This window comes from Silurus meridionalis, chromosome 17 (genome assembly GCF_014805685.1).
Source record: "Silurus meridionalis isolate SWU-2019-XX chromosome 17, ASM1480568v1, whole genome shotgun sequence".
NCBI classification, from domain to species: domain Eukaryota; kingdom Metazoa; phylum Chordata; class Actinopteri; order Siluriformes; family Siluridae; genus Silurus; species Silurus meridionalis.
In genome coordinates, this window is record NC_060900.1 from 885601 (window position 1) to 901534 (window position 15934).

The window sequence follows — 15934 nt, forward strand, 5'->3', positions numbered from 1 at the left end:
TACGTTATTAAGGCAATAATATAGACAATTTGCTTCCTGATAGCACAAGTCACATTTTACCCCAATTTGATCAACCTGATTTTACTGGAATTGAGTATGGAAATAAATTATGTTAATGTTTTTTTTTTTTTTTTATTAAACCATAAAATAGTATTAAAAATAAATCACACATTTTGAATATCTGTATTTTTTTCTTATTTGACTATTTGATGTGTGATTAAAATCCAATTTGAACTAATGAATGTCAGTTCTTGTTCTGGTGTAATAATTAGTTGTATCCAGCAGATGGAAGCACATTGTCTCAACCAACCAACCAAGCCCCTCCGCTCCCCCACCCCCGGCCGTCCACAACCCCACCCCACCCCACCACCCCTTCCGCTCTACCCGACGCAAACACCCACGATTTTCTCTCTCTCCACACACACACACACACACACACACACACACACACACACAGGAAGTTTCACAGTGATAAATCTCTATCACTGTACACTACTCTCTCTCTCTCTCTCTCTCTCTCAGACACACACACACACACTTATCACTGTACACTACTCTCTCAAACACACACACTTATCAATCACTGTACACTCTCTCTCTCTCTCTCTCTCTCTCTCTCTCTCACACACACACACACACACACACACACACTTATCACTGTACACTACTCTCTCCCGCTCTCTCTCACACACACACACACACACACACACACACACACTTATCACTGTACACTACTCTCTCTCAAACACACACACTTATCACTGTACACTCTCTCTCTCTCTCTCTCAGACACACACACACACACACACTTATCACTGTACACTACTCTCTCTCGCTCGCCTCTCTCACACACACACACACACACACACACACACACACACACACACACACACACACACACACACACACACTTATCAATCACTGTACAGAACGACAGAGAAAATGTAACCTGGAACCTGATAAACCTGTGTGTCAGAAACCAAGCAACCTCACTTTGTTAAATCATAAACACCACGTGCACTGGGTTCGTATCCGAACCTACGAACAAACGCCGGGTTCCTCCTGGAGTTGAAACACGTCGAATTAATTAAATCACGTTTAATCTGATGTTAGTCTGAATCGTCCAAATCTGAGCTAAAGCACTGAGATTTCATGAGATTTCATGAGCGGGGTGCACATAGTTTTGCACAATTCATCAAGCATATAGCCTTCTGGTATTCAATAATTTGTCATCAGATTACATTCCTGTTCCTTCCACCCACACACACACACACACACAGCTACAGAATTCAAAATCAAATTTAATTGATTTAAAGAGTTTCAAGGCAACCTGGAGCAACCTGGAGCAACCTGGAGCAACCTGGAGCAACCTGGAGCAACCTGGAGCAACCTGGAGCAAGCAACTCAGAAGGAACTTTATTTGCTAGTCAGAACTAAGTAGCTAGTTAGCAAGCTAGACAGTTTGTTTATCACTAACAATAATGCACACCACAGAAAGATAAGTAACAAGTAACCTACACTGGTTTACACTAAACAGGAAGTCACATGACCTGGGCAGGTCGAAAGGGAGATGGTGTGATGCTCCAGACCAGACCTGGAGAAATGAGATCATGTAAAGTGGGATGTATTGTGTGTAGGCAGATCCCCAAGTTATGATGGAGATGTTCTAATGACACCACGTAACTTGAAAATATGGTAAGTGGAGACATGGCCCTGTCTTCCCAGGAGTCCTGAAGCATGGTCAATTATTCAGAATTTAATTTATTACACAAGTTAATGACTAATTAGTTTACCATTTAGCAATTTACACTTTAGATTCTCTTTCTTTGTTTATTTATTTTTTTTATTATTCACATTATATGTTTATTCTATTTATTTTTATTTATTTTATATATATATATATATATATATATATATATATATATATATATATATATATATATATATATATATATATATATATTTTTTTTTTTTTTTTTAATATATTTTTTTTTTAAATACATTTTATGAATAATCCGTGCGTGCGTGCGTGTGTGTGTGTGTGTGTGTGTGTGTATGTGTGTGTGTGTGTGTGTGTGTCGGTCCACCCAGTTACCAGCTTATTATAATTGACTTCAGTCTGCGTAATTCACTGACAGGTGGGTGTTTACCTGCTCTGACTCAACCAGCTGTTGTTCTCAGAGTGTAAATCAAAACTCGCCTACATGTGCCGTCCTCAGTTATCACTACTTGGTGTGTGTGTGTGTGTGTGTGTGTGTGTGTGTGCACGCATTTTGAGGACTCACCTTGCTTTCTTGTCGTTTGTCCCTCTGTGCACTCCGGCTCCTGATTCGAGCGAGAGGTCCGTCTACAGAAGTCTCTGCAGGAGCAGGTCTCTGGTGAACACTTCTCGATCGCAGTCGTGACTGCTCCTGTACACACACACACACACACACACACACACACACACACACACACACACACACACACACACACACACACACACACACACACACACGCAAAATTATATAAATTTCACACGGAAAAGCTCAACATCAAAAATCTTCTCTTGTAGATGATTTCCCATCTTTAACACTTAGCGAGTCTCCGTGTTCTAGAACACGCCCCATTCCAGCAGATAAGATATGAAGATACAAAGTCGACTGATGGTTTTATTTTTACTGCGTATGGTTTACTGGAAAGTAAAACATGCCGTCAATCAAGAACTACATGCATAAACGTTGCGCAAACGTGCGTGGAACCTGAACTAAAGGTTCTCCAGTGACGTTTTGACGTTATGTAATTATTGCTCGTCACAGTTTATATGACGAATTACACGGAAAAATAACTGACTGTCATGTGGAAGAGTTTAGCATCATTTATTAAGCTTGCTAACAACCTAAATGCTACTTTGCCAGCTAGCTTTGCTAACGTTAATCCTACCAATCCAACTCCATGATTGTTGTAAACTATGGAACTGCAACTTAGTTAAGAATGCTAGGCTTAGAAACTTAATCTTTGGCCTCGATGACCCAGGGATTTTCCCCCACTCACTCCAGGTTCTGTAGGTTCTCACCTGAGACCCGGTGCTGCTCGGCTGCGTCTGACTCGGCTCCTGGGAAGCCGGCGACCAGCTCCAGACTGATTCAGGTATCAAAGAAGACAAGGCAGTCTGGTTGTCCCTCCTACTACCAGCAAAAAGATCATCCGTGTTGAAAATTTTCTCGGGGCTCAGAACATGACCTGGGGAAGTTGGAAGTCTGAGTGTAGGCATCTGGACAGGTACCAATGGAGCTGTGATGCCAGGAGACTGAACAGGAGCCAAATTCGGGTTTAAAATGGTTCCTGCGTAACGTTCTTCATGTCTTTGCAGTATTTGCTCCAGACTGGACTGTCTAGCACTGTTAGGCCTTTTGGAACTTTCTGTGGAAGACAGCCATGAAGGTTCATCTACAGCTACCTCCCCCTGTGAACTACCCCACAGGTCAAATTGGTGTTCCCCATGGGACCAGTCTGGCGTGACAGAATGTGATTGGATTTGTGGTTTAGGTCTTTCTGTGGGAAGTCCTGATTGGTTCAAAACCTGGGGCTGAAGTGGCGGTGGAAGTCTTGCTTCTTCTGTGCGGGGAAATTGAAAAGGAGCCTGCATCTGAGCCTGAGGAGGGGTGGTATCCCTTTGAAGGTTCTGCAACAGGGATTGAGGATGAATTGGAGACACCATTTTGGCTCCGCTGATTGGAGTCATTGGTTTGTTTCTATCCAAATCCAAACTGGCAAATGTGGTCATTCCGAAGGGATCCACAGAAACCCCAGGTTGTGTTTGGTTCCTGAAAGAGTCAACATCCAAAATTGATGGTTTGTAAACTTCATCAAGAGCAGATGAAGGCTGCTTCCATCGGGGTGTTGGGCTCTGATCGCTGCTCAAGCTTGGACCAGACCGATCCCCCAGACAAACATTATCTAGATCCAGCACTTTGGGCCGCAGAGGAGATTCTGCAGTGCTTGTTCCCTGTTCTGTCTCTCTCTGCCCTTCCCCTACTTGTTCTGGCTGCTTCTTGGTGGTCCGTTTCTTCTTCTCCTTCTCTTTTTGAAGTTCAAAATCAATGAGCTTTATTCTTTCAAGCTCCTCGATCTTCTTAAGATCCTCCCGCACTTTCTGTTTCTCCCTTTCCTGTGCTTTCAGTCTATCTGACTGTGCCGCCCATCTCTCAATCTCCTCAAGTTGTTTCTGTCTCTCATTGTCTTTCTGTCGTTCCTGTTCTTTTTGCCTCTCAACTTCTTTCTGTCTTTCGAGCTCCCTTTGTTTTTTTAGTTCAATTTCATGGTCCAACTCTAACTGTCTTTTTCTTTCTAGCTCAATCTCCTGCTGTTTCTTATACTCCCTCATCTTTATCCTCTCCTCCTCTAGAAATCTCTCCTCTGTCTCTCCATTTCTTTCTGTTGCTCGAGCTTTCTCTCAGCAGCCTTCCTCTCGAGTTCGATTTGACGTTCCCTTTCTAATTGCTTCTGTCGTTCCATCTCTTTCTGCCTCTCCAACTCTCTTTGTCTTTCTATCTCTTTCTGCCTCTCCATCTCCAATTCTCTCTGTCTCTCCAAATCTCTTTGTCTTTCCATCTCTTTCTGCCTCTCCAACTCTCTCTGTCTTTCCATCTCTTTCTGCCTCTCCAACTCTCTCTGTCTTTCCATCTCTTTCTGCCTCTCCAACTCTCTCTGTCTTTCCATCTCTTTCTGCCTCTCCAGCTCTCTCTGTCTTTCCATCTCTTTCTGCCTCTCCAACTCTCTCTGTCGTTCCATCTCTTTCTGCCTCTCCAACTCTCTGTCGCTCCATCTCTTTCTGCCTTTCCAACTCTCTCTGTCGTTCCATCTCTTTCTGCCTCTCAAAATCTCTGTCGCTCCATCTCTTTTGCCTCTCCAACTCTCTCTGCCTCTCCAACTCTCTCTGCCTCTCCAACTCTCTCTGTCGTTCCATCTCTTTCTGCCTCTCCAATTCTCTCTGTCGTTCCATCTCTTTCTGCCTTTCCAACTCTCTCTGCCTCTCCAATTCTTTCTGCTCCATTGCTCTCTGGTGTTCCTTCTCTTTTTCCTGTCCTATGTTCCACTGTGTCCCAGTTTGCAGTCCTTCGGGAGGACTTTTCCTATAAGCAGGTTCCACAGAGGGGTTCCTTCTTATCGACGGAACTCGATTCTGAAAACCCCTGTTCCCTACTTTTACAGAGAAGTCCTCAAAAGGCATATCTGGCTTATCTCGGTCTTCAGCTGATCTTCGTTTATCATTCCTAATCATCTCTTCCTTGTCCATTCCTGCACTCTGGTGAACAACCTCATTCATTTGACCTGTAAGAGCGAAATAAGTCGCCCTTGGTCTTGCCACAGGTTCTGGTACCTTCGACTGTCTGAGTCCTGCAGTGTTCTCTTTCTCCGTCTCAGCCTCAATTTCCAGCTCGTCATCTTCAATGTCTGCTATCGCAGCCAAGTGGACTTCCATCTGCCTCTGGAGCTCTTCCTCCATTTTCTTCACCATCTCCTTTTGCTTTGCCATTTCCAGCTCACTTTCTTTATCAACGTACATCTCATCCCATTTGGAAAGCGCTCCCACTCTGAGGTAACGTGTGTTGCTCTTCTCTGTAGCAGAGCCTGCCGATTGTCTGTCATTGTCCTTAGTGGACTCCCCTGTACCACTGGATTCCTCGTTTCCTGTCATGCCATCATTTATAGTAGGTTGCTGAAGTGCTGCATTGGACCTTCGAAGCGTAAGAGCTTTTTCCTCCAGATGTGCAGCCGGCACACTTACACTAACCGCACGACTCTCTTCAACTGCAGACACCATGTCAAAAATATGATCGATGCGCTTTGGACTGGAAGGAGATGTCAAATTCTGGTACATAACCTTGACCAGAGACCGGTCATCATCTTCAGCAGGAAAACTGAACAAGCTGCTTCCTTTATTTCGTAAAGAGAGGCTACGTCTGGGTGCCGGTTTTACCACACCGGAGTTAGTATCTTCCATCATTTGGACGCTATGTTTCTCCACCACGTTCTCAAATAGCGATGCTCTGACAGTCTGAACACCACTGGCCACATTAGCAGGCAAGTCCTGGTCCTCCTGTGGCTTCATCTGCCCAGTCGGAGGAAGTTCTTTGGACTGAAAGAAGAATTTCAGAGTCGTATCAGTTAAAGTTTTACACTGCAAAATCTCTAGCCATAAACATCATATTGATCTTATTTTAAGAATGAAATACAATGACTGCATTCATTATTACGATTGGTTTAAGATTGTTTTTCTTTTCTTTTTTCGTACTTATTTAGCAAAACTTAAAGTCTGTTATTTTAGCTGCATATTGAGTGAAGACGTCATTTGAGGCTTTGAATCTTTTAAGACGTTATTTTAGATGTAATAACTGGTTTTAAAGTTGCCTAGTAAAAATAAATGCTCACTTAGGACTTGTTCATGAGTATTATTTATTCCAAATGCTTGTTTTAGGTCACATTTATTTACAGCCTGATTAACAAATGATAAAGAGTCTGCAGTATAAAGTCATCAAACACATTCCAAACATTTTCCAGTATAATTATCATTTTTTGGAACTTTGCTCTTTATACAAAGTACTGACTGCTTCTCACTACAGTAACTTGTTCTGTAGTTTGATTTCAGTTTCTCATGTTAAAAATCATTGTTTTCCAAAAAGACAAAATATATTCAATAATGTTTTATGTTGCAATAAGTTTAAGTATTTAGAGTAATGATTTCGCCTTGTTTTTGCATCGTAACTACTGAGTGCTTCAACACAGTCTTCATTTGAATAATAATTGTTGTGTGATTTCAATAGTGATCTTGTTTTCAGTTGAAATGATTTGTTACTTTTTAAAACAGAATATATAATGACCATTTTTTTATTTAGACGAATTCTCATGTTCTCCCGTTTCAGCAAACTGTTTAAAAACATTATTAACACGCAGGTTTTAAATTAATTACACTAAACCATCTGCTTGGAATAAGTGTTTTAATGCTTATTTTTACGACAATTTTGTTCTTTTCTAAAGTCTGGATATGTTTTCGTTTCCCAAGAAATCTTACCAAGCGTAATTATCTCACTGCACTGCAGATCATTCATTCTTATATTTAAACGCTTATTTTTTTTGCATTGTATATAAATATGATCATATCCGCTGACTGATGTCAGATGATTCTTTGTCTCGCTCTCATTGCCTGCATCAAGCAAAAGTCTTCAGGTGAACTCTATAATTATGATCTTCACAAGCGTAACAGTAGTCGGTTTCAAATATAATTGTAGGTTTCGACATCCCAGATGGTAAGCGCTTTGTTCCTCACGAGTGTTTTCTCAGTTCGTTTATACATCATAAAGATTGGTGACACCAAAGAACAAAAAGAAAGCTGAAAACCAAAAGCAGATATCAAAGACATTAAGTTGGAACTGGTTTCATAGCACAGAATAAATAAGTACATCTTGCAGAAAACCATGTCAAAGAAACGTTTGTCACCACTGAAAGAGGACGTGGAGCTCAGTGGTTGAAACATTGGACTTTGGATTGGAAGATCACAAGTTCAAATCCCTTAACCCACGATCGCTCTGGATAAAGGCGTCTGCTAAATGCCTTAAATGTAAAAGAAACTCTGATCTGTGGGTTCTCATGTTCAGGTTCTTCTACCGTGAACTTCTTGCAAAGGTCATTTTCACGAAACCAGCCTCGAGAAACCACGAGTCAAACCAGCAGTGTGTCCTTTTATTAAAATGAAGGCGTGCAGGAGAGCTATGGAAATGAGTATTCAAACGAGATATAAAGAGATGCTCAGTCATCACGTGAACGTAGATGTAAAGAAGATCAAAGGCAGAAGAACAAAAAAAACCCTGAAATAATGTGCTTTGGTGCTTGAAAAAGAAATGTGTGTGTACTGAGGTAGAGCTCCAAAAGCTGCTCTATCAAAGCCTCCATGGTCTCTCTCTCTCTCTCTCTCTCTCTCTCTCTCTCTCTCTCTCTCTGTCTGTCTCTGTCTCTCTGTCTCTCTGTCTCTGTCTCTCTCTGTCTCTCTCTGATTAACCTTTACCTCCTCTTTTTTTTTTGGTTGGTCTTTTCCAGAATATGACTCAACTCAGCTCGGGTTACACACCTGTTCTGCACCACACCTCTATGACATCAATGCTGCTTTTTTACAAATTAGTCCAACCTGTTTGTATTCCTTTCTTTCCTCATCTGCTTGTTTTTTTTTTTTTTCCCCCCAACACAAAACACAAGCCAAGACTGAGGTCAGTTACAGTTTGACTTTTCAGGTTGGTACTCTGTCGTGGTGCGAGAGCTTCCTGGGAACATTTTTCACAACTATAAATAGAAAAACTCAGATTTAAATAAACGGTTGATGGAGAGACGGAGATCCGGGTTTACGTACAGTAAATTTCATTTGGTGATGGAAAATGATTTTCTCATTAAAAACAAAAAACAAATAAAAGAATGAGAGAAAAAAACAACATGGAAATTAAAAGGTCAAGAAAATGCAAATGGAACACGTGAGAACAAGGTGAAAAGTTCAGAAGAAAATGGTTTAAACATTCAGACAAAAATAAATTATCAAAATAAATGCAATTAATAACCTGGTCGTCCTTCAATTATTCTTTCATCTTCATCTGTGGGATTAAAATTGTAATAAAATATACTGTTATAAATATTAAAAAAAACAAATGATAAACTTCCTGGAAGCAACTGATTTGATGTCGCTAAATGGAAATAAATTATTGAAAAAGCACTTACTTAAAAAAAAGTAGTTTTTCTAATGAAGCACAATTTTTTTTTTATCAAGCTCAATAATAACTACAGCAAGGGATATTTTATAGCGTTGGGGGGCGGGGCACTTCAGGGTTTGATAGTGTTTGATTGGATGGAGAATCTGATGAGAAGCTAACATTTGTGATCGCATTAGTAAAAATTCCACTAGATGGTGTGAATTCAGAGACGGTGAGAATCAGACGCGAGAGCGACGTTATCCTTCCCGCTGACCTTCACATGGCGTTACAGCAGGCGAGTCCCTGTTATCAGCGCACTCGGCACGGTTTTGATTAGAGGAATACTAAAATGGTGGTCAGATAGTTTCTTTAATCTATATTTGTTCATTCAAAGTATCCAAAGAGAAATCTCCACTATTTCCTGTTAACGGCGAGAGCAGGCCATCAGCTGCGACAGGCTTCGTTTGGGGCTAAGGCTAAAAGGCTAATGTAGCCAACAAGCAGTGGAAGCTTCAAGCCTCTGGATTAGCATGGCTAATCAGATACCAGATACGCTCCCCACAAACCGACCAGATTTGTTTACTTTATATTTCTAATTATAGAAGCATTCAGAACTCCAGAATTACTCATATGCAGAAAGATTCTGGGGAATGATGCTAAACTGGAGGTCATTTGCTTTTAGCATGTTAGCGTGTTAGCATTACTGAATCCTAGTAGCTCTGAAGCTTAAATCTTTGGACATGAAAAACACGGCGTATTTGAAAAGTTTGATCTTTGTGATGTAATTTTTTGGTTTTGTTGCCGACCATGTTGGAAGGAAGTTATCACCTTTTTGCCGAGTTCCTCAGCTCCCGTCTGGACACCTTTAAGCTCGCTGGAGCTCGTGCTCTCGGCATCGGACGCAAAGCTGCAAACAAAACTAATGTTACTCTTACACTCACATGCATGGCTGCCTGCTGAGTTTTACAGTTTTGGTTAGAAGGTTTTGATTCTTTCTCTGGAACAGCAGCTCTGTTAATCGCTGGTTTTGATTTATTAATGCGCTCGTTCTGATAGGTTATCGTTTCTATAGTAACCGTTTTACAGCTGCTGAAACCTAAATGAAAACAGCAACCAACTTGCAAAAACAAGATATGTGAATATAGACAGATAAAAAGCACTGTAACATGAGCCACATGTCAGAACATTATGAACATTCTTTAAGCTCTTAATTCCAAATATTCTGCATGCATGGCAAGATGCCATTTGTGGACACCTATAAAAGATCGTCCACAAATAAACCCCACCATATGTTGGTTTCTGTATTTGTTCATACTGTATCTTCTGTTTAATAGTTGAAGAAAAAAACATACCGTTTTGTTTTATCTGTTGGAAGTGGGCGGGGCTTAACCTGTGGTTTCTGGGGTGGTGTCGGTGGGGCGGAGAAGTCCTCGGTCAGCTCTTTGATTCGCTGTTTCACTCCGACAGCTCCGTCTGTGTCTACAATCGCTGGTGCCGGAGAACGAGGCTCGGTTCCTCGTGGGGCAGGAAGCGAAAACGTGGACGATGACGAGTCCAAAAGAAGACTAATCCTCCTCTTTATGCTGCTTCCTGTCCTCTCCAAGCGCTTTGCATCCGGCCCTTCTATGTCCTTCTTCCAAACGCCTCTGTCCAATTCCGTCTGGTCTTTCTCTCCTCTCCGAACTTCACCTTCGGGGCTGGGTGTCGTCGGCGTGTTCTCCTTGCTCTCCCCAGTCAAAGATGGTCTTTGAATGAAGGGCTCGAACTTGGCAGTGAGATCACTAGGAAGTGGTCGCCTCTCCACCCGAGGTGGGGTAGACGTGGAAGCTGAGGTGGCCTCCGGCAGGAAAATGGCTGACACCGGCCTTGGCCTGGAACTTCTTGTTTCATGAGGACGACGAACCACCTCATCACCTTTATTACACAATTCCTCTTCCAAGCCAACATTACCAAGAAAGCCCATGGACTTTGCTCGGGTAAGAGAGCCACCAGTTTTGGGTCGAGAAGACAATTCTGAAGGTTTTGTTGAAGATGCAGAAGGTCCTACATCTGTTCTTCGTATAACACCTGCTGTGTCACTTGCCTTAAGTTTACCAGAATCATTAGGAGGAGAAGGAGAAACAGGTTCTGGTTTAGCCTCAGAAGAGCTCCCTGGTGAAGAAGTTGGTTTAGTCCTTTCACCTGGTTTGGGTTTACTTAGTGGCTCAGGTTTGAAGAACAGCTCCGGTTTGGGTTTGGTTTGAGGTCTGGGAGCAGTAATGGGTCGTATCGTGGTACTTCTCTGCACGGCAAAAGGTTTTGGGGTAAGTCTCGGTTTGGGGGCAGGGGTTGGTTTCTTGTGGTCTGAACTGATGATGGACGAATCCTCCATGAGGTTTTTATTACTTGAGTCAGTCAAAGGACTCAAATGCAGACGGCTGCTCACCATTCCAGGCTCGAGCTCCACCTGGGTCGCCATCGCTGCACCTGAGACACAAGAGGAACACCTCAGAACACCTCGATTTAAAGATTCAGAACCCACGTAAAACCATTTTTGTTTTGAACCATGGACTGGTAACCTCCTTACAGAACATCCAAGTTGTTTACCATCATTCCATTACACAATATCGTCTCCACATCCAACCAATAAGAGGAGACTGTTATTCTGGAAATACCGATGTCTGAGAAATATAATCTGAGCCATCTGGAGAAATCCTGGCACTCAAAACAGCAAACATTGCCAAGTGTGAGAGAGGAGCTTACTACACCCAAATAACACAGCACAATTATTATATAAGAGGACTCTGTGTGTGTGTGTGTGTGTGTGTGTGTGTGTGTGTGTGTGTGTGTGTGTGTGTGTGTGTGTGCGAGTGAGTGAGAGTGTGTGAGGGGAAACACAGCACTCTCTGGACTTTGACTCTGCAGATACACAAGTACCACAGAACTGTTTTACTAGCACACCATTAATCAGACTGTGTGTGTGTGTGTGTGTGTGTGTGTGTGTGTGTCCGAGAGAGCGCTTTAAATCACCATGACTTATCATGAGGATACACCAGCACTACATTACGTGTACCACTGACTATAAACACACACACACACACACACACACACACACACACACACACAGGGTGAAACAGGATGCAGTCCTCATGCCAATCTGGAAGTCTCATAGTATCAAGTGCACACGAGTGTACTATCAGATTTACGTTCCCCCGAAGCTCTCTTACACACACACACACACACACACACACACACACACTCTCTATGGACTAGCCTGTGTAATTAGCTAATCGTGCCTCGCCTGCAGTTTCTTGATCCGGTAATAACAACTCACCTGCCTGGCTGTCAACTGTCTGCAGTGGAGCCCTGGTTTCTATGGCAACCGCTGGATGATGTCATATCACAGAGGAGGGGCGGAGTCAGGTTCTGATGAAAGAAAGATGGAGGGGGGTAGATAGATAAAGTGGGAGGTCAGTGTCAATGTTATCACAGCTATGGCTTCCAGAGCTTAAATAGCCTCCACACACACACAAACACACACACACTTGTTGAGTGATAATCACAACTAACCGGATGGATTCTCCACCCGTATCATATCACAGCCGCTGTTAAACATAAGCTTGTGACGTGCAAACACACACACACACACCTGTGGACTCATGCAAACATGCAAATCCAAAGACACAAACGTCCCTCAGCGATGAGGCTGACCTACACGTACAGACGCCCGATCTGAAACACTCGATACCAGTGGCCTGGGTGTAATTGAAGCTGCGAACGAACAAGTGAACGCAAGGAACAACAGAAAGAGACAAAAAAGCTTTAAAGACAGAGAGAGAGAGAGAAAGAGAAAGAGAGAGATGGCCAGGGTGCGCTGGAGGAACTCGGTCTTCAACAGGAAACGCCTTTGCGCAGCTGGAATGTTAAACATGCAGAGTAAGATCCAGCAGGCTACACACACACACACACACACACACACACACACACAACTTCTTTTCTATCAACATGTAACGATATACAGATTTACTTTCAAACTTTATATTAAGGTAATAAGTTTGTCAGCTGCTGTCAGTTTTCTTTTCAGCGAAGTGAAGATGTTTCCTTCAGAGCTCGATTTGCAGATCTCCTACTCTATTCAGGTCGTACAGATAAAATCACTTTTTTGTTTTAAAATGGATGAATGGTTAATGATTTTAATGTGGGTTTCAATTTATAGAAGTAACTCAAAGTAGAGTAGATACTGAGAGAACAAACAGACTAAAAAAATCACAATGGAACAAGAAGGAAAGTCAGAATGTAACTGAGCAGACAGGCAAAGTAAGTCACCAAGAGACCAAGTATTCAAACACAAGTCACAACGTTACTGAGTACACAAGTCACAAATTACACAAGTCACAACGTCACAGAGTACACAAGTCACAAAGTCCACAAGTCACAAATTACACAAGTCACAACGTCACAGAGTACACAAGTCACAACGTTACTGAGTACACAGGTCACAAAGTACACAGGTCACAATGTTACTGAGTCCACAAGTCACAAAGTCCACAAGTCACAAAGTCCACAAGTCACAAAGTCCACAGGTCACAATGTTACTGAGTACACAAGTCACAAAGTCACAAAGTCCACAAGTCACAAAGTCCACAAGTCACAAAGTCCACAAGTCACAAAGTAAAGTCCACAAGTCACAAAGTTACTGAGTACACAAGTCAAAGTACACAAGTCACAAAGTAAATTACACAAGTCACAAAGTCAGAAGTCACAAAGTAACTGAGTACACAAGTCACCAATAGACCTAGTGTTCAAGCAGAAAGGAAAGTTACACAGTAAACAAATACATCACAAAGTTACTGAGTACACAAGTCAAAAAATAAAGTAACAAAGTAACAAACTTAGTCACAAAAAAGAAAAGTCATCATGAAGAAAATCATGGTCACAAAGTATTTGAGTAGACACAAGGTCACCCAGCTTGTATTTTCCAAAATATCCAAGTAATCAAGTCCTAAATGAAACAAGAATGCAAGAGAAAAAGTAACAGTAAGTCAGTCACAAAGTAACCAAGCAGGAAGTTCACAGAGTAAACTAGAAGGAAAGTCAGAAAGTAACCGTACAGACACGCAAAAAGATAAAGTCACAAAGTAACTAAATAGCCACAGAAGCCCTGAATAAAAAAAGGTTACTACAGGTCAAGTCACAATTCCACCCAGTAATCAGGCCCCTGAACCTGAGGTGATCAGTAACTAACAGCAACAGCCACTTACTTTATCTGGTGTAACTTTGATCTTGATTGGAATAATCACTGTGGTCCAGTGCCAAATCATAAACACGTACTTTACTCAGATAATTCAACCGTCTGGAATTCTCTGTAAATATCCTACATCTTTACTGCCACTTATTAAACACTGAATGAACAAACTCAACATCTAATGGGAAGGAACTGGTAAAGCAAGGGTTAACAGAAATCTGAGGAGCATCACGGTGAAACACCTGAAACTGTGTGTCAGCCTCAGCTGCTCGCTAAAGGTACGAAGGTTTAAAGTGGTCCAGCACCTCTGTGCACCATGATTCCACAAAGAGCAGATCCCAGAGCAGATATTAGACAGATCCCAAAGAAGATCCCGGAGCAGACCCCGGAGCAAATATTAGACAGATCCCAGAGCAGATCCAGGAGCAGATATAAGACAGATCCCAGAGCAGATTTTAGACAGATCACAGAGCAGGTATTAGACAGATCTGGAGTTGTGCCTGGAGCAGATCCAGGTGTAGATCCTGAAGCAAATCCAGTGTTCTAACTCACCTGTTCACAGTGCGTTTAAAAGTATAGAGCTCACATTCATTAACTGCAAAAATCGGAAACCCATCACTGTTCCTCAGGGTATCCTGTTGTCTCCATGCTGCATTGTTTTGCTCCTTTTGCTTTTTGTACTCCGTTTCACTCGTTGTCTCCTCATATCAAATCTTATGTTTCATTCTGTAAACTGAACTTTTTGGTTCCTTAAATGCTCCTCATGCTTTCACTTACACCACCAACACACAAGTAACCATCTAATCAGGTAATAAAATAATGACGGCATCTGGAAGGTTAACAAAGTAAATAATTAAGAATAAAGCAAGTCAGCAGGCAGAAACAACCCGGGGAACTAAAGAACACAAACTCATTAGCTAAAAACATTTAGAAATTAATAAAAATAGTTTGTGGACACCTGGCCATAAGATTGGTATGTGCTTTCTAAACATCCCATTCCACATTTTCCATCACTCTTCAGGGAAGATGTTTCACTAGATTTTGTGGAGATTCTTTCAGCCACAAGGGTGTGAGTAAAGTCAGATACTGATGTAGGTGAGGTGAGGAGGCCTGGGGTGTAGACAGTGTTCACATTCATCACAAAGGTGTTGACATCAAAGCTCTATAGCAGGAGATCTTCCACTCCAACCCATGTAAAGCAGATCTTCATGGAACTGGTTTGGGTCTCCTAGTTCAAGTGAAATTTGGAGAAGAACCACATCTAGCTGGAGAAGTCAGCTGTCCCAATACTTTTGATTAAGCAGTGTAATATGATGCTGTTTAATAAAGTTGAATAAAGTCAAAGTCAGCAAACTGCTGCAATCTCAGAAGAATTATATCAGGAGGATCTTCAGGTCATTTACAAACTGGTTACTTTTTTCTGATTATAATAATGATTTCTGCTGATCATGAAGTAAATGTTGGTTTGCAGGACTTCAGAAACACTGCACAAGTCTGCTTAACTCCAGGAAGTGCCAACTTCGAGAACATCACACTTCCTTTCTGTGTGTTGTGAAGGTGGGGCTTGACCAGATTCTGTCCACATCTGTGATTCTAAAGCTCTTCTTCCTCACGGATACATCTCAAACATCTGTTACCTAATGTACAAATCTGTAGAATCGATTCTCATGTAATCTAATCCTGAGGAACACACAAGGAATTAGCTAAAAGCAGGTAAGATTATCGTCAGGTGGACCTATGTGGACAGGAGCTGACTTTGTAAAACACATAAAAGCCTCACTGACTCTGTGTGTGTGTGTGTGTGTGTGTGTGTGTGTGAGTGAAAAAGAGATGCTGGTTTGGCCAGTTCTGTGCAGCATAAAAATATATGCAATCCTCAAGTACAAAAGCAGTTCTGCAAACATTGACGTGCAACACACACACACACACACACACACACACACACACACACATGCACACAAAGATCCAGACAAACCACACACATGCAGACAGACAC

General features: G+C 41.9%; 1 protein-coding gene across 3 annotated transcripts in view; it reads right to left on the reverse strand.

Annotated features, from left to right (window-relative positions):
* Positions 1-4620, reverse strand: part of si:ch73-138n13.1 (uncharacterized protein KIAA1671) — a 22677-nt gene extending 18057 nt beyond the window's left edge. For all 3 annotated transcript variants that reach the window (XM_046870520.1, XM_046870519.1, XM_046870518.1), the window contains exons 1-2: positions 3056-4620; positions 2286-2411 (exon numbers count right to left, since the gene is read on the reverse strand). In XM_046870520.1, the coding sequence (XP_046726476.1) occupies positions 2286-2411; positions 3056-4366 (1437 nt within the window). In that variant the 5' untranslated portion in view covers positions 4367-4620. The remainder of the gene's footprint in view (positions 1-2285; positions 2412-3055) is intronic.
* Positions 4621-15934: the final 11314 nt, after the last annotated feature.